The sequence below is a fragment of the Meles meles genome, chromosome 2 (genome assembly GCF_922984935.1).
Source record: "Meles meles chromosome 2, mMelMel3.1 paternal haplotype, whole genome shotgun sequence".
NCBI lineage: Eukaryota > Metazoa > Chordata > Mammalia > Carnivora > Mustelidae > Meles > Meles meles.
Genome location: NC_060067.1, coordinates 58,164,330 through 58,185,956, shown reverse-complemented (window position 1 = coordinate 58,185,956; position 21,627 = coordinate 58,164,330). Strand labels below are relative to the sequence as shown.

The 21,627-nt window shown below is 38.3% G+C and overlaps 2 protein-coding genes across 5 annotated transcripts in view; one reads left to right on the top strand and one right to left on the bottom strand.

Moving 5' to 3' along the window:
* CC2D2A (coiled-coil and C2 domain containing 2A) overlaps positions 1-12,274 on the top strand; it is a 135,245-nt gene extending 122,971 nt beyond the window's left edge. For all 4 annotated transcript variants that reach the window (XM_045998083.1, XM_045998084.1, XM_045998081.1 and 1 more), the window contains 4 exons: positions 6,058-6,180; positions 7,938-7,996; positions 10,072-10,249; positions 11,686-12,274. In XM_045998083.1, the coding sequence (XP_045854039.1) occupies positions 6,058-6,180; positions 7,938-7,996; positions 10,072-10,249; positions 11,686-11,874 (549 nt within the window). In that variant the 3' untranslated portion in view covers positions 11,875-12,274. The remainder of the gene's footprint in view (positions 1-6,057; positions 6,181-7,937; positions 7,997-10,071; positions 10,250-11,685) is intronic.
* Positions 12,275-15,558: 3,284 nt separating this feature from the next.
* The window catches only part of FBXL5 (F-box and leucine rich repeat protein 5), a 43,162-nt gene continuing 37,093 nt past the window's right edge, over positions 15,559-21,627 (bottom strand). Inside the window, exon 11 of the mRNA XM_045997223.1 lies at positions 15,559-16,352. Coding sequence (XP_045853179.1) covers positions 16,276-16,352 — 77 coding nt within the window. The 3' untranslated portion in view covers positions 15,559-16,275. The remainder of the gene's footprint in view (positions 16,353-21,627) is intronic.

Sequence of the window (21,627 nt, the reverse complement as noted above, 5' to 3'; positions counted from 1 at the left end):
GCTCAGCCAGTTTAGCATCTATTGCTTTCGGCTCAGGTCATGGTCTTAGAGTCATGAGATCAAGCGGTGTGTCAAACTCCAGATTCTCTCCCACCCTCCCTCTACCCCTGCCCATTCACATGCTCTTGTTCTCTCATAAATCTACCTTTTAGGGTAGTCTACCCTTTACGGTAACTGCTAAAATAAGAGAAAATATATGCCAAGCACCCAACAAAGTACCTGTCTTTCATAGGTCTTCAGCAAATGGCAACTATTATTAATTGCAAGTTTGAAGAGCACTGTGGAATGCCATTCTCATGTTCATTACTTTTTTAATTAAAAGCATTATCGTAGGGGCGCCTGGGTGGCTCAGTGGGTTAAGCCGCTGCCTTCGGCTCAGGTCATGATCTCGGGGTCCTGGGATCGAGTCCCGCATCGGGCTCTCTGCTCAGCAGGGAGCCTGCTTCCCTCTCTCTCTCTCTCTGCCTGCCTCTCTGTCTACTTGTGATCTCTCTCTGTCAAATAAATAAATAAATAAATAAATAAATAATAAATAAATAAATAAAAAAGCATTATCGTAATCATGAGTGAACTGCTAAGCTCCTCCTATGTTTAAAGAACCATGTTAAGGCCATTTGTAATCAAGCAGAGTTAACAGGCATTGAGAAAACCCTCAAAGAACTCCATTCTCTGTCAAAATTATTATTAGTCCTCAAAACAATTACTGTGTGGTTGACTAATTACGTAATGCCCAGGTTTCGTGAGAAAGACCACCCCTCCTTACTAACAAGAAGCACAACAACAGCTCATGATGTTGGGCATCCATCATGGCAGCTGTTCCAAAGCTGCTCTAAGCCTTGGCCTCTCCTGGTAGAGGACCTTACCCTCACTAGCTGGTCTGATACTGTGCTCTAAAACCTCCACTGCCCTCTGCTCCACCACATAGCCTCTCTGGATTGTCAGCCATTCTTCTCCTGTGCTCCTTTGCCAAGAAATAAGTATCTCCCCTTTCTACCTATGTTTTGCTTTCCACTCTTACTACAAGACATGTCTCTCTACTCATTATTACAACTTGCCCCTATTTTTTTTTTCTTTCTCTATCTATTGATATGCTCAGAAGTCCAACGATCCCAAAATACAGGCATATCTCATTTTGTTATGCTTCATTATATTCACAGATACTGTGTTTTCTTACAAATTAAACGTCAGTGCCAACTCTGTGCCAGGCAAGTCAGTCGATGCCATTTTCCAACAGCATTTGCTCACTTTGTGTCTATATGTTTCTGTGTCATGTTTTGGTAATTCTTGCAACATTTCAAACTTTTTCATTATTATTATATTTGTTATGGTGATTGTTATCAGTGATGATAATTCACTGAAAGCCCAGATGATGGTTAGCATATTTAGCAACATATTTTTAATTAAGGTATGTAGATTATTTCTTTAGGCATAATGCTATTGTGCACTTAATAGGTTAAAGTATACTGTAAACATAACTTTTATATGCACTGGAAAACCAAATATTCATTTGCCTTTATTATGATACTCACTTTATTGCAGTGGTCTGGAACCAAACCACAATATCTCAGAGGTGTGCTTGTATGCTTCTGCCAACCCAGATACACCCTAAACTACCACTGCCTCTCCTTCCTTTGCTTCAAGAATTCTTCAATTACTAATTATATCCCCTGCTTCTATGTTCCCAGAAAACTCAGACTTTAACCCTTTTAATAATTTAGTTCTTCCCCCCCCCCCACCATCCTATAGAAATTCAACTCTAAGAAGTACCATTATTTTGCTAATGGATAAATAAATCCAATGGTTTACTCTCACCTTCGTTCTCTTCACCTTTTCTGCGGTACATGACACGACTCACACCATCTTCATGAAAACAAACACTTTCCCTCACCTTGGTTTACAGATAAAGAACTATTTGGTTTTCATTTTCTCTGCAAGAGTTTCTTAGGTTTCTTTCACTGGCACTTCTTCCCACCGCTTCAAAGTCAAGGTTGCTGGAGTGGAGGGGGATGGGAGGAATACGGTGGCTGGGTGAGGGACATTGGGGAGGGTACGAGCTATGGTGAGTGCTGTGAATTGTATAAGACTGATGAATCACAGACCTCTACCCATGAAACAAATAAAGCATTACATGTTAATAAAAAACTGTTTGGAGACCACTAAAAAAAAGAATAAAGTAAACTAAATTAAAAAAAAAGGTCTATGTTCTGAAGATTCTATATTTAGATTTCTTGCAGGACCACACCTATTATTATTTTTTTTTTAAAGATTTTTTTTTTAATTTATTTATTTGACAGAGAGAGATCACAAGTAGGCAGAGAGGCAAGCAGAGAGAGTGAGAGGGAAGCAGGCTCCCTGCCGAGCAGAGAGCCTGATGCGGGACTCGATCCCAGGACCCTGAGATCATGACCTGAGCCGAAGGCAGTGGCCTAAACCACTGAGCCACCCAGGCGCCCCACACCTATTATTATTAACTGTAACTCTATATAGGCTATCCTGGCAGAGAAGTTCTAATCCTGTCACTAGCCCCAGAATCTACCTTTGGATCCTGAATTTTCACCTCTCTGCGAGACACCCAAGGGCTTTATCAAAATCTCAAACTTGGGAGCACCTGGGTGGCTCAGTCCGTTGGGCAGGTGACTCTCAGTTTCGGCTCGGGGCATGATCTCAAGGTCCTCAGTGGGGATAGGGAGTCTGCTCAAAGATTCTTTCCCTCCCTCACCCTATGCCCCTCCCCACTACTCATGCACAAGTACGCACTCTCTCTCTTAAATAAATAAATATATACATATATATATTCTTACATATATATATTTACATATATATGTAATAAATCTTTAAACATAAATCTAAAACTTGGCCATCCAAAACTCAAGTCATTTCCCCCTTGCCTCCAAAACCAGTTCCTCCTCCTGGCTTTCTGTTTCTATGATGTCAGTTACCTAGACTCACTCCTCAGAACTGTCTTTGATTTTTCTCTCTCCCTTACTTCCTCCTACCTCAATCATATTAACAGATACCAAATCATATAGATTCTACCTGTTGTTTCCCAGGCCATGCCATCATTGTTTCAACCCCGAATTAACTATAAATAACCAACTAAATCTCTCCAACTCAACCAATTATTTGGTACGCTGATAACAGATTAAATTCCTGAAACTGGCTTCATCATTCTATGGCTCAAAAGTATACAGATTTAAGAACAAATTTCTCACCTCAGATTTCAAAGTCCTGTATAATCGGACCTCAACTTTTTGCAGCACTATTTCCCACTACTTTTCTGTACATCTCCTGCCCTACAGTCAAACTGTAGTTCTTAAAGACCTTGCCTTCTTAAAACAATTTGATTTGAATTCCAAGTACCAAAGCCTCCCTAACCTCAGTGGCTTCCCCTTTTCTGCATCCATTGCTGCTTTTTCATTATTTCTCCAAATTTGAAAAATCAGATCCTCAAAGTTCATCAAACATCTTTTCGATCTATACCTCCTCCCTAAGAACATATATATGCTGATAATCCCCAAATGTATATCTCTAGCTCACCTAGTTCCCAGAACTTCAGACTCAAATATCCAATTGCCTACTCATCATCTTCATGTAGATGCCAGACCTACAACTCAAACTTAACGTACCCAAACTTGAATTCCCATTTTCCTTTTGCAGTCTTTCTGATCTAGTAAAGGGAAATTCCATCAGTCCAGTTTCTGGGGCCAAAATCCTTGCAGTCACTTTGATTCCTTTCTTTCTCCCACATCCTATTCATCAGCAAATCCTGTGGGCTTCACAGTATATCCAGAATCTGACCATAGCTCACCAGTTTCACTGTTACTATTTGATCCACACGACTGCAGCTCTTACCTGGATTATTTCAAATAGCCTCCCGCCTGGAGACTTCAGTATTTGCCCTTACCACCTTGGGTCTAGTCTCAGAACAGCAGAGAGTATTAGTGTGAAAATGAGACAGACTATGTCACCCCTCTGCTTAATATATTCCAGTGTCTTCCTAGCTCACTCTAAAATCCAAGTCTTTAAAATAAGTGGTTTAAGCTGCTGCCTTCGGCTCAGGTCATGATCTCAGGGTCCTGGGATCGAGTCCCGCGTCGGGCTCTCTGCTCTGAAGGGAGCCTGCTTCCCTCTCACTCTCTCTGCCTGCCTCTCTGCCTACTTGTGATCTCTCTCTGTCAAATAAATTTAAAAAAAAAAAAAAATCTTAAAAAAAAAAAAAATCCACAAGGCCTTTTATGACCTGAGAGCCATCCCACCACCACTCCCCATCCTCCACTGATGTCATCTCTTACCTGCTGTAATTTGCTCATTCCTCTAAAGCTACCATCTTCCTCACTGATCCTCAACACATCAAACAGATTTTGCATTTGCTGTCTCCTCTGCATAGATGACCTTTCCCCTTACTGGATATCTTCATAAATTTCTCTCTCATTTCTTGCATTTCTGATCAAATGTCATCTTTCCAGCAAGAATTTCCCTGCACACCCTGAAATTTCATGTCTTCCCATGTTTTCTCCACAGCCCTTGTACAGCTGGCTGTTGCCACCGTAAAGACAGTAAAAACCCATCCCCAAACTAAATGGCCTCAAATAGTCATTCTTATGAATCTCTGGGTCATCGGGACAGCTCAGCTTCATGTGTGTTTATTCTGGGACTTGGAAGAAGCCCAAAAAGGCAAGCAGGAACACACAAAGCATCTTAAGCTTAGACTCAGAAGTTACACACAAACACTTCTGTCCCATTCTACTGACCAAACAGCAAGGAGCAGGGAAATCTATTTCACCAAGTTTAGTGGGAAGAACTGCAAAGTAACATGGCAGAGTGTAGATATATGAAGAGGTGAAGAATTGAGGTCAGTGACACAATCTACTACATCATGTAACATCATCTGAAATCCCATATATTTACTTATTTGTTCACACTCTTCTCACGAGCTCCTGCGTAAGGGCAGGAACTTTGTTTCATTCATTACTTTATCTCCAGTGACTGAAATTGGCTCTAAACATAGTAGATACTTGAAAATTTGTGGAATGGACAAATTTACCACTAATGCATACGTCGTTCAATATGCCTACTGTATGCCAGAAGCTATGCTAAATGCTAAAGATACAGTGGTGAATAACACACATGGCAAATGTCCTCCAGACATTGCCATATCTAGTGAGGAGGCAGGTGGATAGGCAATTAATAACAGCAATAAATTAGCTAACAATTACTGAGCACCTACGATGTACCAGGCATTGTTCTAAGAGGTGAATTAACTAATCTACCTCAGCAACCTTGAGGTGGGTACTATTACCCACTTTCATAGAGGAGGAAAATGAGGTACAAAGAAGTTAAATGAACCACCCAAGGGATGTATGGGTGGCTTTCAGTTAAGCGTCTGCCTTCGGCTCAGGTCATGGGACAAAATCTCACATTGGGTTCCTTGCTCAGCCGGGAGCCTGCTTCTCCCTCTGCCTGCTGCTCCCCCCACCCCGCCACTTGCGTTCCCTCTCTACCCCCCTCTCTCTGAAAAATAAGTACATAAAGTCTAAAAAAAAAAGAAAAAAATCATCCAAGGTCACACCATTAGTAAATGTTGGAGACAGAATTCAAATACAAGGGGCCTGATTCCAGAACCAATATGCTGCATGCCTCAACAAGAAAGGTGCTATTTAGAGACTGCAGAGTGCTCTGGAAGCAAAGACGTAGATACGTAACGAAATTATGAGGCTAGGAAGAATAGAGAAAAGCCACTGAGAAAGGAAAAGCCTTGTCTATCTTCTCCTTAAAAAGTTTTTTCTTATTAGAACTATCTTATTTTGTCAACCTATAATCAGTAGTGAGGGGTACCTCAACTTCAGATGTAAAAATATGAAAAAGTGGTCAATAACCATTTTATGCTGCCTCTGACTGTAAAATGCATGCTGGTTTTACAAATCAAAATAGGCCAAAAAAAAAAAAAGTGCATCCTGTCCTCTGGCTGTCGGCTTCCTCTATACATACATGCACATACACGCGCATATATATATATATCTGCCACCATATATACTAACGTAGTCTTATCTTTTTTAGATTTGGTTTAATATTCAACGATATGACTCCCCACTACGGATAAATTTTGACATCACCAAGCCCAAGCTATGGAGATCTTTCTTTTCAAGAAGCCTTCCATATCCTGGCCTTTCTAGTGTTCAGGTATATAATCCTTTTATTAACAATGTAGACAAAGGGGGCGCCTGGGTAGCTCAGTCAGTTAAGTGTCTTTTGATTTTAGCTTGGGGCATGATCCTAGGGTTGTGAGATAGAGCCCTGGGTAGGGTGCCACACTAGGTGTGGAGCCTGCTTAGTTAAAATTCTCTCTCTCCCTCTCCTTCTGCCCCCCCTTCATCCCCACCCCCTCTCTCCTTCCCTCTCTTAAAAAAAATAAAAAATTAGACAAAGTAAGGGATTTGAAATCATTATACTGGGTAGCCAGATATTTTTTGACCCTTAATTCTACTGCTAGATATTCAGTCAAAAATAATGTTTTTCAAACTTAGTTGAGCCCAACTCACGGTAAGAAATTACCACCATATCATGAATCAGTATATAAATATTAAGTTTTGATATAATAAGCCTCGTGACATAAAGTACCTCAAAATATATTCTATTTAATTTCTTAAATGCTGGTCTCAATTCACTAAATTAATAACTAAATTTCATGACTGCTATTAAAACATGAAATCAAATCACAGGGCATGATCCAGAGGGTCATAGCCAGTGGTAAGTAGTAAGCATGAAAAGATTACTTTTAAGTAGTAAGCATGAAAACTGTTTACTAAAACTTAATTTGTTAGCTATATGTGTGTGTGTGTGTGTATACTGAGTGTATAATACATATATATTTTACTGTGATCCAGACCTTTCAAAAAAAAAAAAAAAAGGTTAAAAACAGTGCCCTACAGAAATTCTTCCGTGTGTACAAGGTAACATATACAAGATTTTCCATAGAAACATTGTTTATGGGCGCCTGGGTGGCTCAGTCAGTTGAGCAGCTGCCTTCGGCTCAGGTCAGGGTCCAGGGGTGCTGGGATCAAGTCCCGCATCGGGCTTCCTGCTCTGTGGAGTGCCTGCTTCTCCCTCTCCCTCTGCCTGCCATTCTGCCTACTTGTGCTATCTCTGTCAAATAAATAGATAAAATCTTTTTTAAAAATTGTTTATAATACCCAAAGAACTGTAATTACAGAAGGGACAAATTATGTAGAGTACATAACGGAATATTTTATAATAGTTACACAAATGAATCAACATTAATAAATCTTAGCACTCTAAAGGTGTGGATGTTATTATCTCTAAATATAGTATTAAAGGAAAAAAGAAAAGGTACCTATTCACAGCATAAAACTATTACATAGACTTGTCAAATCACTACTTTGCATACCTGAAATAACTAATGTAACATTGTCAACTAAACTTGAATTACAAAAAAAAAAAAAAAAAAATTACAAAAAGTTTAGAAAACACCCAAACCAAAACAAAACAATGTTTGAGGGAACATAAATCTGTAACTAGATCATAAATACATTTTATTAACTTGCCTATCTCCACCAACTATGATATAAACACTGGGAGGGCAGGAATTTTTATTCGCGGATATATTCCTATCACCTATAAAAGTGCCTGGCACACAGTAGGTACATGTTGAAAGTGCTAAAAAATAAATTCACGTCATAGCTACTTCTGTGATGAAAAAGGAAAGAGAAGAAATTAAGAACTACACAGCAGTATAATTTATTTGTGGTATTGTGCTTATGGTGGGTCATGGGTACACTGGTATCCGTAATACTATCCTCTGTATCTGAAGGAATGTCTCAGATTTCATCATTTTTTAAAAGATTTAGAAAAGAATGGATAGCTATTTAAATTAAGTGTAAGTCATTTCTAGAATTTCTGAACTATTTTCTCTTTTATAGCCAGAAGAACTAATTTACCAGCGCACAGACAAAGCGGCCGCAGCTGAGCTACAAGACAGGTCATATGATACCCATAAATCCACATGCAATCTGTCACTGGGAGTGTAATACCAAACTAAGCAGTTCCCAGCCTGGATCAATAATTTGAGCAATTAAATTTAATTCATGTTCACAGACAGATACCAAATACAGATGTGATCTCTAAATCCCATAGCTCAAAGGGAGGTCTTCGTATCAGCGTGGCATGGAACAAACACAAGTGACCTCCAGCAATGATGGTAGTTCTCCCAAAACTTCGCCTCAGATGAGAGCTCAGCATCATATTATGGGTCTTGTTCAGACTTACCATTAGCCTCACCTTAATTAAACATGCCTCTTTTGTCCAGTTAGTGGCTTACTGAGCCTCAGCTAGTTTATAAACCTAACACATGGAGAAAGCCGGTAAGAGTCCCTGTAATTCTTAACACACTGTAAAACGAAACTTTACTCTTCCGGTTTTGCAAACATGGAAACCAAGGTTCAAAGGGCTCAACGTACTCGTTCAGTGTCAGAGGAGGCTTCTGAGCCCAGTCAGATCTTTCTGATTTCAAAGTCTGTGTGCCCTTTCTACTGTATCAAGCTGTGTTAAAGAGCAGCATGTCAAATACTCAAGAATAAATGTGACCCTTTCTAAGGTATTATTACTAGAAGACTCCAATTTACTTTCAATTTCAAGTTTTAAATAAAGCCATACTGGAGATCCCTACTTAGACAACTAATTCCCCCCAAAGTTTTTGTTTCTTCTGATAGGTTCAGGATACTATTAGACACACATTATTTATTTATCCAATACTAATGAAGCACATGGCAATTCAACCATACTCTTGCTCAGATCATCTTGAAAACCAGAACAAAAATATGTATAACGTGGGGCGCCTGGGTGGCTCAGTGGGTTAAGGCCTCTGCCTTCGGCTCAGGTCAAGATCTCAGGGTCTTGGGATCGAGCCCCGCATCGGGCTCTTTGCTCTGCAGGGAGCCTGCTTCCTCCTCTCTCTCTGCCTGCCTCTCTGCCTGCTTGTGATTTCTGTATCAAATAAAAAAAAAAAAATATGTATAACGTGCCAAATGAGAAGAGGATCCTATAGCTATTAAGCAGTGGGGAGCTAGCTGGGTCCCCTAAACCTGTGCATTTGGTTTGGGATACCCAAGAGGCCTTAGAATTGCCAGGGTTTCAACTCAAACAGGAGTTTCCCCTGCCATTTTCTTTTTTTTTTCCTCCTGCCATTTTCAAGTCATCATCTTGCCTCATACTGTCCCCATGTAAGTAAAATTGGGACAGTATGCCCCTCACAGTCACAGTTAGGATTAAATAAAAATCAATAGAAAGCATTTTACATAGTACCTGCTAAATGAAAGGTCAGTAAATGTTAGCTATTTTCCTTTATTCTGTGTTTGCAACTTAATTTTTGATATCCTGCTTTGTAGTTAATATGATAGGTATTGAATCTATAGGATGTAAAGCTTAGTAATGATGGATATCCTAAGAACAGGGTTAAGGAAATTCAGAAAAATAATCCTCATAAACAGAAGTCACAGCACATGGTAAAGAATCAATACACAGCGTTAAAAGACCTACAAATATTTAAGGCTTTCAGGGTGCCTGGTTGGCTCAGTCATTAAACATCCACCTCCAGCTCATGATCCCAGGCTCCTGGAATCAAGCCCCACATCAGGCTCCCTGCTAGTGGGAAGTCTTCTTCTCCCTCTCCCACCCCCCCTGCTCATGTTCCCTCTCTCATTGTCTCTGTCAAATAAATAAATAAAAATCTTTAGAAAAAAATATATTTAAGGCTTTCAACATGAACTATGCCTAGTGAATGACAACTCTGCCTGAATCCCCACTGCATACAAACTCTATCTTTGTTTACAAAAGCCACAGCTGGGGTGCCTGGGTGGCTCAGTGGGTTGAGGCCTCTGCCTTCGGCTTGGGTCATGATCCCAGGGTCCTGGGATCGAGCCCCGAGTCGGGATCTCTGCTTGGTGGGGAGCCTGCTTCCTCCCCTCTCTGCCTGCTTGTGATCTCTGTGAAATAAAGTCTTTAAAAAAAAAAAAAAAGCCACAGCTGCAAAAAATAGAGCTTCTTTTTTATAAACAGGATTGAAAAAATACTAAAAGAAAAAATCATGGACTGGAGGCCACGCCATCTGACTAGATGGAACAGGTACTGTACCTCCGCTCTACGGCACTTCTTGCCGGTGTTAGAAAGAAGTCGAGGAGAAGACGTAGAAGATGACCACAGAGCAGAGCTGCTCAAACAGTTGGGAGACTACCGGGTAAGTACCAGTTGCTCTAAACTGAGCCTGTGGATTTCATTTCAAATTGGAAATTGCATGGTAATGGATTTTTAGAGAAAGTAACGACTTCACTCTCCACAGTACATAGATGTAGTCGCATAGAGTGAAAGATATGATTCAAAGTTCATCTCAGTAACTAAGCTATTAAACAGCAAAATGCCTCTATAAACTGAAAATGCTCTTAGACTATGGAATAAAAAGTATCTTTAATAAAATGCATTGCAAGAGTATTAAATATAATTAAAACATCTGGCTAAATCATATTAGACTCAACTGTGCATAAAGGTGAAACCAACACCACTCTTGATCAGTTTTAAGATGATTTTATACTAACTGCTTGTCAATGCTAAGAAAAATTCTCATTAGGTATGTCCTCACCATTGTCTGTCAGTAGTGCTATGTGGATAATAAAACCTAGAAAGCAGTCTCAAATTAATATAGTAAGTCTTGTTGGCTAAACAGCATGAAGTTAAGTTGGACATTTAATTCTATTTACTAAAACTAGGTTTTCAGGGGTGCCTGGGTGGCTCAGTCAGTTGAGTCTGACTCTTGGTTTCAGCTCAGGTCTTGATTGCCCAGTCCTGGGATCGACCCCCCAATCCCCACCCCAAGTTGGGTTCTGCGCTCAGTAGGGAGTCTGTCTGAAGATTCTCTCCCTCTGCCCATCTTCCACTTGGTCTCTCTCTAAAATAAATGAATAAATCTTAAAACAACTAGGTTTTCAGCTAGAATGTCTTCTAGTAATAATTCAAACAGATTTGAGCAATAAAAAGTATGGGTTTATTTAAGTAAAAGTCAAAGGTGAGTAGCTGTCAGAGCTGTACCACTCTTCTGTAAGTCTTCCAACTTGTCCTCCTCTGTGTGATGGCACCGTCCTCACGCTCACTTTTTTCATGGAACCAAATGGTTCCATGGAAGAGCTTCAGGCAGGACTCACGTCTGCACACAGACTGTCCAAAGCAGGAGAGCGCATCTGTGTACCATCATTCCTAGCAAGTTTCCTGAGATTCACTTTGATCACATGCCCATCCCCATAGATCAGTCACTGTGGTCATGGGGACAGAATATGTTGATTCAGATTAATCCAGATCCCTAGAATTATGTGGGTTACTATGCAAACTAGGGACTATCAGGGAGAGGGAAGGGAATAGTGGAGGGAGGCTGGGTGCTAACATCTGTCTTATACACCAAGTCAATACGCTAGCAACTGAACAAAAAAGACATGTGGCCCCTCTCCATTTTCTGTATTGCTAATACATAGCTGAATAGAAAAGCAGAACTAAATAAATGACTTTGAGATGCAAAAAGAAGACAAGAATATTAAGAATTGCATATGTTTAAGCACGGAGAAAAAAATACAATGAAATCTTCAAGCTTCACAAATGACTACAAATCTTGTTTTTTTTTCCCTTCAGTTCTCTGGATTTCCCCTGCACATGCCCTATTCTGAACTGAAGCCTTTAATTGAAGCAGTGTACAGCACCGGAGTACATAATATTGATGTTCCTAATGTTGAATTTGCTTTAGCTGTATATATCCACCCATACCCCAAAAATGTTTTGTCTGTTTGGATTTATGTTGCCTCCCTTATACGCAACAGGTAATTTTTTCATTGTGTATTTTTTGTATCATGTAAAAACTGTAATTAAGGTATGAGAATATTTTTGTGATATTGACATCAGAACAAATCATTTGTAAGTAACGAAATAAAATTATCATTTTCAAAATAAGTATTATTTAGTAGTCGGCCTTGCCTCTTGCCACTCTAACCCCACATTTAACCAAAGCTACCCAGAGTTCCCCCTCACACTGACAGCTCCCTAACTCTATGCCTTTCTATTTACCTTCTATTTGGAATGCCCTCCTTCTTTGCCTGCCCAGCAGAATACCCAGCATACTTTCAAGACCCAGCAAAACAACACAATTTCTCTGGGGGAAGGAACAACTTTGCAATATAAAAATTTTAACACCAAATACCTGTTAAGACCTTATCCTATAGGGGCACCTGGGTGGCTCAGTGTGTTGGGGCCTCTGCCTTCGGCTCAGGTCGTGGTCCCAGGACCCTGGGATCTGGGCCCCACATCAGGCTCCCTGCTCGGCAGGGAGCCTGTTTCCCCCTCTCTCTCTTCCTGCCTCTCTACTTGTGATGTCAAATAAATAAAATCTTTAAAAAAAGACCTTGTCCTATAGAAATACTGAGCAAACATGCACGTGTACACGACGTACCCATATATACACACACATACTCCTATTGAAACAATATGGTATTGGCACGGAGGAGTATGTTTAAACATTCACCAAAAGGGAAGTCATTTAAAAAATTAAGACATTGCTATGGCCTAAATGTTTGTCTCCCCCACAAAATTCCTCTTAAAACCCGACTATGTAATGGTATTTGGAGACTGGTCTTTTGGGAGGCCCTGTGTTGGGATGAATGCCACTCTAAGAAGAGCCAGGAGAGAATTTGCTTCCTTTCTTTAGGCCATGTCTGGATACAATAAGAAGATGGCCCTCTGCAAATGAGAAAAAGAGCTCTCACCAGAAACCAGATCTGCCAACACCTTATCCCTTGACTTCCCAGCCTCCAAATATAGGAGAAATAAATGTTGGTTGTTTAAGCCACCCAGTGTATGGTATTCTGTTACGGCAGCCTAAACAGACTAAGACAAACACAGGTACTACTATACTAAGCCATTAAAAGGTATTAAATGTATGTGCTGACATAGAAGATGTACACAAAACAGAAGTACATAAAGCAGGATTTCTTAACAGAAACACTACTGACATTTTAGGCCTTTTTTTTTTTTGGTGGAGAGCTGACCTGTTCATTAGAGGATGTTTAGCAGCATCCCTGACCTCTCCCCACTAGATGTCAGTGGCATACTTTCCCTCTGCCAAATTTTGACGACTAAAATGTTTCCAGACATTGTCTAATGTCCTCTATGGGATAAACTGACTCCAGCTGAGAACTCGTGATATAGCTAGAATCTGATCTCACTTTTTAAAAAACAAAACATAAAGCCAGAGGGACCAAATTAAGGAAAACATTCACCTTTTACTTTATTCCCTTATGCCTTCTTCTATCCGATTATATTATAGTTATGTGTTTGCATGCCTCTGATACCTCAACTATGAATTCTTTGTCAAGGGAGAGTTCAAGGACTGACCTGTAACAGTCATTACCAGGATTACAAGGTATCCATAGACAAGTTACTTAACCTCTGCTACTTCTTTTCCTCACAAGTAGGATCAGAATGATCACATTACTTCCTCCCACTGTTTCAACAAGTCAGTATATGTAAATATAGGTACTTAGAACACTGCCCAGCGCTGAGTACCTTACATCTGTCAGGTACCCCATGGCAGTTCGCATAACTTACATTTTAGTCTAAGAATGAAGTTCCGAAAACTCATTAAATCGATCATAAAACCCAAGGTAAATTTAAACCAAGTATTTATAGTGTTTCATCAAATACTAACTATACTCTGACTTTAATGTATAAAAATTAAATGGGTGTCAATCTCCCCCATGCAACTAGAGAGGAAGAGTAGAAAAACCGTGAGTCTCAAGGACAATGTGCTGACACACCAAAGTGAGTGTAGTCTGAGGACACCGGGTCATACTGAATGGTTCGCTAATATCAAGCACCACTGCACAAAGCAAAAGGGAGGAACCTCAATCACCTGGTACTCCTCTGGAAACCCTGCTCAAATTAGTTAATGTAAAGGGGTAACATTTATGTCAACTCCTGAAACATTGAATCATTATCAAGATTTCTCCCCCAAAATATTATACTGTTTTGTGACTAAATGGAGGAAAAACTTGAGTCCTCACTTGATGACTAAGGGCCAGGAGTCCAGGTGAGTAATTTTACTTATGATTCATGTAAATACAGGTAAGACGAAGTATGGAGCTGGATGGGCTTACTCAGAAGAATTCTTGTAATTTGTTTTCTTGAAATAGTCCCTGATGTAAGCTTTTCAAATCAACTTTATTAAACACTTTAGGAAATAAAAACACAGTAACTACAAGAGAATCAACCTGACAAAATAAAACTTCAGACCCCGTAAGTGCTCACTAAGCTTAGATTTCCTTTCACATTATCCAAGGGAAATCAAGAATTCACTTCTTATGTGGTGCTTAGGCCAGACTTTTTTTAAGGAGGCTGGGTCTCACAGTGCCACAAAAGCCACAACTACTTAAACCTAAGAGGCACAAGCTCAAAAGGTAAGAAAGTCGCTCACACAGCTGCCTTGTCCTACATGCAAGAAAATGTTGTGCAAGTGTCAACTGTGACAGGAGCCAACACTTCAGAGAGAGCCATTAGAATGGCACCCCCACCCCAGACTTAGTCTCCCTTGGAGTGGTTTTTGTTTGTTTTTTGGTTTTTAATATTTTATTTATTTGACAGAGAGAAATCACAACTAGGCAGAGAGGCAGGCAGAGAGAGAGAGAGGAGGAAGCAGGCTCCCTGCGGAGCAGAGAGCCCGATGCGGGGCTCCATCCCAGGACCCTGGGATCATGACCTGAGCCGAAGGCAGAGGCTTTAACCCACTGAGCCATCCAGGCGCCCCTCCCTTGGAGTGTTTAATTCAAGTATTAGTGAGACTGAAAACATGGATGGATTCTCCCTATTCATGTTTTCTTCAAATGAGTCTTCCTTCATCTTTACACAGCTCTGTCTCAAAGTTTTCTCTTAGCCTGAACTGAAACCTGCTTACCTGTAGTTTGTACCTTTCCTACTCCTCCCCCTCTTACCCCTCCTCTACAGCCATACCACCCTGAACATGCCCAATCTCATCTGATCTTGGAAGCTAAGCAGGGCTGGGCCCATTTAGTACTTGGATGGGTGACTCCTCCTATCCCTCCATAAAACAAACAAAAGAATACGTGGAACACAAGTAACAAGACTACAAGATTAATTCCTCTTCCACTGCCTTGCACGAATTTCCTAAAGTAGACGGCATGCTGCTGACTCTTCTCTTCAGGACATAAAATTATATAGAGCATTACATAAAACTGATTCAATATATGATATCTGAATGACAGGTCCCCCCCCCCCACTGTCTCTTCACACAGCAACGAAGATAGGCAATACACATTCAAACTCTGACTACTGCACAATTAATTTCAAAAAAGACAATTCAGCTCAACAAAATTAGGTATCTTTCTAAAATTGCCAGGATCATGATTTCAAGGGAGCTCAAAGAAAAATATTTAGTCCTATTTTACACTAACATAAACCTGAATTGAGATTTCTAATGAAATCAAAACACCAAAAAAATTATTTGGTAAAGTCCTCAAAGTAGATTTTATTGATACATATCTTCAAATGATTGTGGAATTTTTAAAAATCCCTCCCAAATTTGACAATTTAGGGACAGTGGTAGGAACCAGGAGTATTTGAAGAAAGCAAATACAAATACATTGGTACTTTGCTAGCTCACTGAGCTAACACCAAGAAGCCAATTTATTCTATTATCCTAAAGACTCTTGTATGTGGGTATGTTTGAATTGGCCCTCTGAGAATTGCTCAAACAAAGGAAACATGGAAAAAAGACTGGTTTTCAAAATGTGCGATCTTTGAAAATAAAACTTCAAAAATGTATGTTTGAAAAGATCTGCAAAGCTTGGTACAGTGTTTATATATAAAGAGAATCAATAACCCCACTGACTTTAAAACTCAAATTAATCTAAAAAATACTTTAAATGGCATGGCATTAGTGACATTCTTTTCAAAGCATTCCATTTAAAAGAAAACTGATAAAACTGTTCTCACCCTTACGGAAAGATCTAATCCCTTTCTAAAACAAAAATATGATTTGCAAGAGAAACAACACTGTACAATTGACTGGTAAATTAAGATTTCTGAGGCTGAAGAAATGGGGCCAAAACAAGTCACACTCAAAAAGGGATGGTTAACACAAGAAATGTGCTGTAAGTAAAGTGCATGAAAGGAAGCCTGCTCAGCTAAATGAAGTAGACAAAGGTCAGGAGTCAAGGGTCATTCGCCAGAGCGGCAGCAGGCTCGAAAACCACACTGCAAATTCTGGCATCCGCTGGCGGTATCAGCATGAGGACCTGTATAAAAACAGAGAAGTGTGAAAGGAGGAAATTTCTTAGACATCACATGAAAGAGCTAAGACATCTGACTTTTTTTTAAACTAGCAATACATGTATAACTTAGAAGTAAATGTCCCAATTAATAAATAAAAATTAAGCACAAATAAACCAACAGCAGCTCTACTTTAACTGGTCCAAAAGTTAAATGAAAGAAGAAGGTAAAGAAATAATTTTTCAGCAATGAATCTTACAAAATAAAAACGAAAATAAAAAGATAACCCACAGAAGCAAGACTGCCAAGCTAACTTAACAACAGATTTCTTACACTCAGAACATCCTTCCTTGAATATAATTAAGACAAAAACAGCCCTTTCTGTAGATCAGCTAAAGGATCCAGTATAGAGCAATTACAAAAACATTACAGTCAAAACTTAAACTATATAGACATAAACTGAATATGTCTTCCATATCTTTAACAGCTGCAGCCAAAATGGCTAGGGTTAAATGAAATTATCTTCCAGAATTAAGTATATAATGAATGAATAGCTAAATAAACATACCTAAGACATAATGAAAATTATGATTCAATTATAAAAGAAGAACGCAACACTGTGGAATAACTGACATTTTATCCCATTCACGTTATGCTGCCCAGACACTACATAAAAGAGCCATTAGGGAACACAGCTGAGAATTAGGAAATATCAAAGCAGTAGTATCATGGCCAATAAACAAACATTACGTTCTCTGAATGAATCACAGTTTTCATAAAGGCAGGCAATGTGCAAAAGGATGCTTTAACTATACGGAAGCCTTTCAGTGTGTCTGTACCATGAACAAAGAGCAGTTAATTCGTTCTCTACTCATCGATTAGAACCAAAATCCTTGCATTTGTGAAATATAAAGATCCCATACAAGAAGTACATGAAATGTCATTTTATAGACTATGTCAAAATGATAACTGAAAAAGCATAGTACTCTGGATTAATATCTAGTTTGACCCAGAAAACTATTTTTAAATAAGCTTAGTTTTGTTTTTTTAAAGCAGCAGTCTGCTGCAAAAGAAGGCATCTGTGCTAATACCAACATAAGGAAATGGCTACTTGCAATGAAACACACAAAACACTTATTTCCCAGAATTTTCCCTTGTATTCCTGACATGTCACACACGAAACGTTACAGGCATACTTCTTAGGATATACAATCAATGAAGTATAACGTTCATGTATTTCAATAAAGAAATGATAATACATATATATATCTTTAAGTAAAAAAAAGAAACTAATGAACTTAACAAGCATATGTGAGAATTCAATAGGTTAGGACTTCACTTATTTTCAAAAATGTATGTTTAATTTTAAAATAGATGTGATGCCTGGGATATGGGGAGCAGGTATGGGAGTGAGCAATGAAAGAAGATCAGCCACACTTTTATAACTGCCAAAGCAAATAATACATGAGGCTTTATTATTCCATGTTTATATATTTAAAATTTTCCATAAAAAAAAGTCTAAAACATTTCAAATATAAAACTGAATTACCACAAACTCATTTTTATTTAACCAAAATTAAAATCTGTCCTATTTTAAAAAGGCAAAGTTGAATGTGTCAAATATTTAAACAATTCACAAAGTACTATTTGTTATCAATTTCCCTTAAAATAAGACTCCAGGTTAGTCATCTTAACCAAAATCAAAGTGAAATGTCCTAGTACATATCATATAGAAATGTCCTGATAAGGAATTCTATAGTTTGAAACTCTCCCACCGTCAGCCTTTGACCAGGTCTTCCTTCTGAACGTATCTTCAGCTTTCCTTCCACACTATTCAACCCTCCATGCCACCTCTTCTAAGCTTGTCTTTCTGTACCCTTTAAATACTGGTTCCTGTTCTGCCTGACAATCACCTAGAGCTTCTCTTCAAGACCTAATCCCCCGCCTCACTACCTAACTGCTCTGCCTGACACTCAGTCCCTGTGATGAAATGCCTGAACTGGTGGATTTTGCAAAAATCTATTTCTCAGTATGTAATTCTACTCCAAATTTTTTAAAAAGGGAGAAGTAAGAGGAAAAAGACATGGAGACATTAGACAATTTTCCAACTAAAACTCCCTTAAAATACTTTAAAATTTCTATATTCCTGTTTTTTAAAAGAACAGAAAAGTAAGGAAGAAACTTTACACTGAATTCAACAACAACCTGGGAAAAATCCTAAGTGATGGCTGAAAGCAATGAAAGTGACGTATGCTGTTAGTTTTAACACGGGAAATATATGGGAGCCTCAAAGGAGCCAATAAGATCAAGGAAACTATCTAGAGATCCCTATCTTTCCAAATACATACAGCTAGTCACCATCCCCGCCGCCACCCCCCCCCCCAGAAGACAGGCTCACTCGGTAACCTCAGGTCCAGCCTGGCCTCTCTGGTCACTCTTTTGATCTCAAAGTCTAAAGGATGGTAATAGGGATCAGAGGAAGAAAAGTGTAGGAATAAAATTATGTGTCCCCTATTAGGTTGAAAGTAACCCAATCCTGCTTATCTGTCAGCATCTCCTTATTAACATCACAAAACAAATTCCTCACACTGATATAAAATGTACCCCCTCCTTCAAATATGCACCAGAATATCTGAGGTTTAAGTAGAGAGTGAAGAGAGGAAATTAATACATCACTGTTTTCAAATCAGAAAGTAGGATCTATCTGGAGAAACCTATGAGGACTTAGAGAGTAACTATGATACTATCTCAAAACTACAATCCCATTTAAGGTCAATTACAGACCAGGTATCTGATCCTCATAGTCATGAAAGTAAGGTCATCTATGAGGAGATTTTATTCTATTAAAGGCCTGGGGCAAAGCAAAAGGGAAGAAAACCACTGTTTTTAATTTATGTTAGTCTCATAATTTAGAAAACAGGAGAGAACGGCAATTTCCAAAGCATGAAAATTGTAAGCAATGTTAACCGTGAGACTCTTAAGCATCGTAGAAGGACTGTTCAGAAAAGGGAATAAATGGACAACAGAAAGTGAGGCAGCATTATACAGAAACACGACTAAGATATCTCATATGTTATTTTGCCAAGTATCTCAAGCAGACAGCTGTGCTTCCATAGACACTGACAACTCAAAAAGCCATTCCCTTTAAATATTTGACTCATCATCAGCAAATGTCTATCTCAATATAGAACAAAGAATTCAAATGGCTGTAATACATGAGGGCTGAGGGCTAAGTTAAACAATAATAAAGAAAATAGGAAAATAAAATTGGCATAATCATTAAATAAAAATTTTAAATGCATGTTAAAGATAAAAAAAATTTTTAAAATATTAGATAAAAAGAGCCATATTGTTAACTATAGTTATTTTCCCAAATTTGTATTATTGATTGATTTGTTTTCCCTGGATTTTAAGTATATTATTTATGCTGTATATCTGCACTTACCTTCACTTACCTTTAATTCCTCTTTAACTTAAATTAGAAACATAAGAGAGCAAATCATCTGAGACTTTGTCACCTCCAGAACTATGAGCTAATCTATCTTAATTCATAAATTATACAGACAATGAAATGCAAAATCAGTACAAAAAGTTTATTTGCTATCATTGTTCAAGTGTTCCTCAGAGCTCCAAAACTATGCAATTCCACTTAACACTTCTTAAATGACAAAGAAGTTTTTAAATGTAATGGCAAAGAAGCCTTCTTTTAGGTTTAAATCTTCAACTTTCTCAATCAAATCACAAATTTAAATGTCATGAGGAATCATTCAGAAGAATAAAACTGGCATTTTTAATCAGTGTTTAGTATAGTATCTTGATCACAGCAGATAATATTTGAATATCTGATACTAACTTATCTTCTCCAAAATCTCTTAGGAAACAGGTCATTCTGCTTTATTTATCACTCATTATTTAGTTAATGCATATTGTTTATCAGTATTTACTTATTTTAATTAATAATCTAGTAGCTAACTATATGAAGCTTTTTTTAACAAATACATTTTTACTTAAATGTTACCCAAATATTTAAGATATAGTTTGTCACCTAACTACGCTCCCTATTATTCTAAGACCATGTATAAAACATATTAACCATTTTCAGAAAAAATAAAAAGGGGGCCCCATAAGCAGTCATTAAATATTTATTGTACATATTGAGCTGTAGTAAAAGTTACTGGATCAATCGTATCATCTTGCAAAACTGGATACAATGCAACTTCATTCTAACACTTTCTAGGTTGTCCACATATCCTTTTAAGGAAAAAAAAATGCCATCAGAGCATTGCTTTAAGAGCAACTGGCTGTGGAACTTTAGAACATAAGTTAATATGACAAATCACCCTACAAAGTTAAGGATTTCCATTTCCCCAAAATCATGTTTTAAGAAGCTGTGAAAGGAGACTTAATATTGGATTATACAAGTACTGTCAATTTCCTTTCAAATCTCTCAAAGTCAGATATCTTCATTAAAATTCATTTATTGAAAATTACCACTCATTTATCAAGAAAAAATCACATTCAACAAAAGGAATGCAGCAGCTCCTTTGGAACACGTTAATATTTATATATTCAAAACCAGTTAAGATGAAATGAATTCTAACATCCTAACAAGATGCAAAAGATTTCAGGTATTTAACTCTATCCCATCACCTAAATTATTTCAAGAAGTTTTCAAAATTACACAAGCAAAACAAGTAGACAAATCATAAAAATGAGATGAAATCCAATCTCCCCCACCCTGTAACATCTATATACCCAAAAACAAATCTAACAAATTCAGTTGTGATATTCCCACAAGCAAAACCTATGCTGAAATCAACTGTAGACAATTTAAGTGCAACATACAAATAAGATGTTTTTCTTATAAAAATAACTGCCTACTAGTTACTTTTCATGACATGTCCTTAAGCCTTAGGAAGTAAAACATTGCACCTACAATGACATAACTGCACATTTAAAAAAAAGAAAATTCCCATCTCAAATTCACTGCATCTACAAAAGCAGCAAATGGTTCATGGAAGCAATCAAACTGGTTTTGTATGCTTAGCAGGTTGCAACTAAAATGACATTCATTTTCACCATTCCTGGATTATATGCTGAAAGCGAGAGAGCAAAGAAATCCTCCTCCTTAGTGTTGCGACTTCAAGAACAAGGGAGGTCATCTCCCGTTATCACCCATGTTATGGCAGAAATAAAAGAGCCGTGATCTCCTGTCTCTTTATATGTATTTAAGGAAAACCTAATCACTCAGAAATAGCAATTTGCTAACTTCTCTGCCTACAGGTATGTCATTAAAGAGAC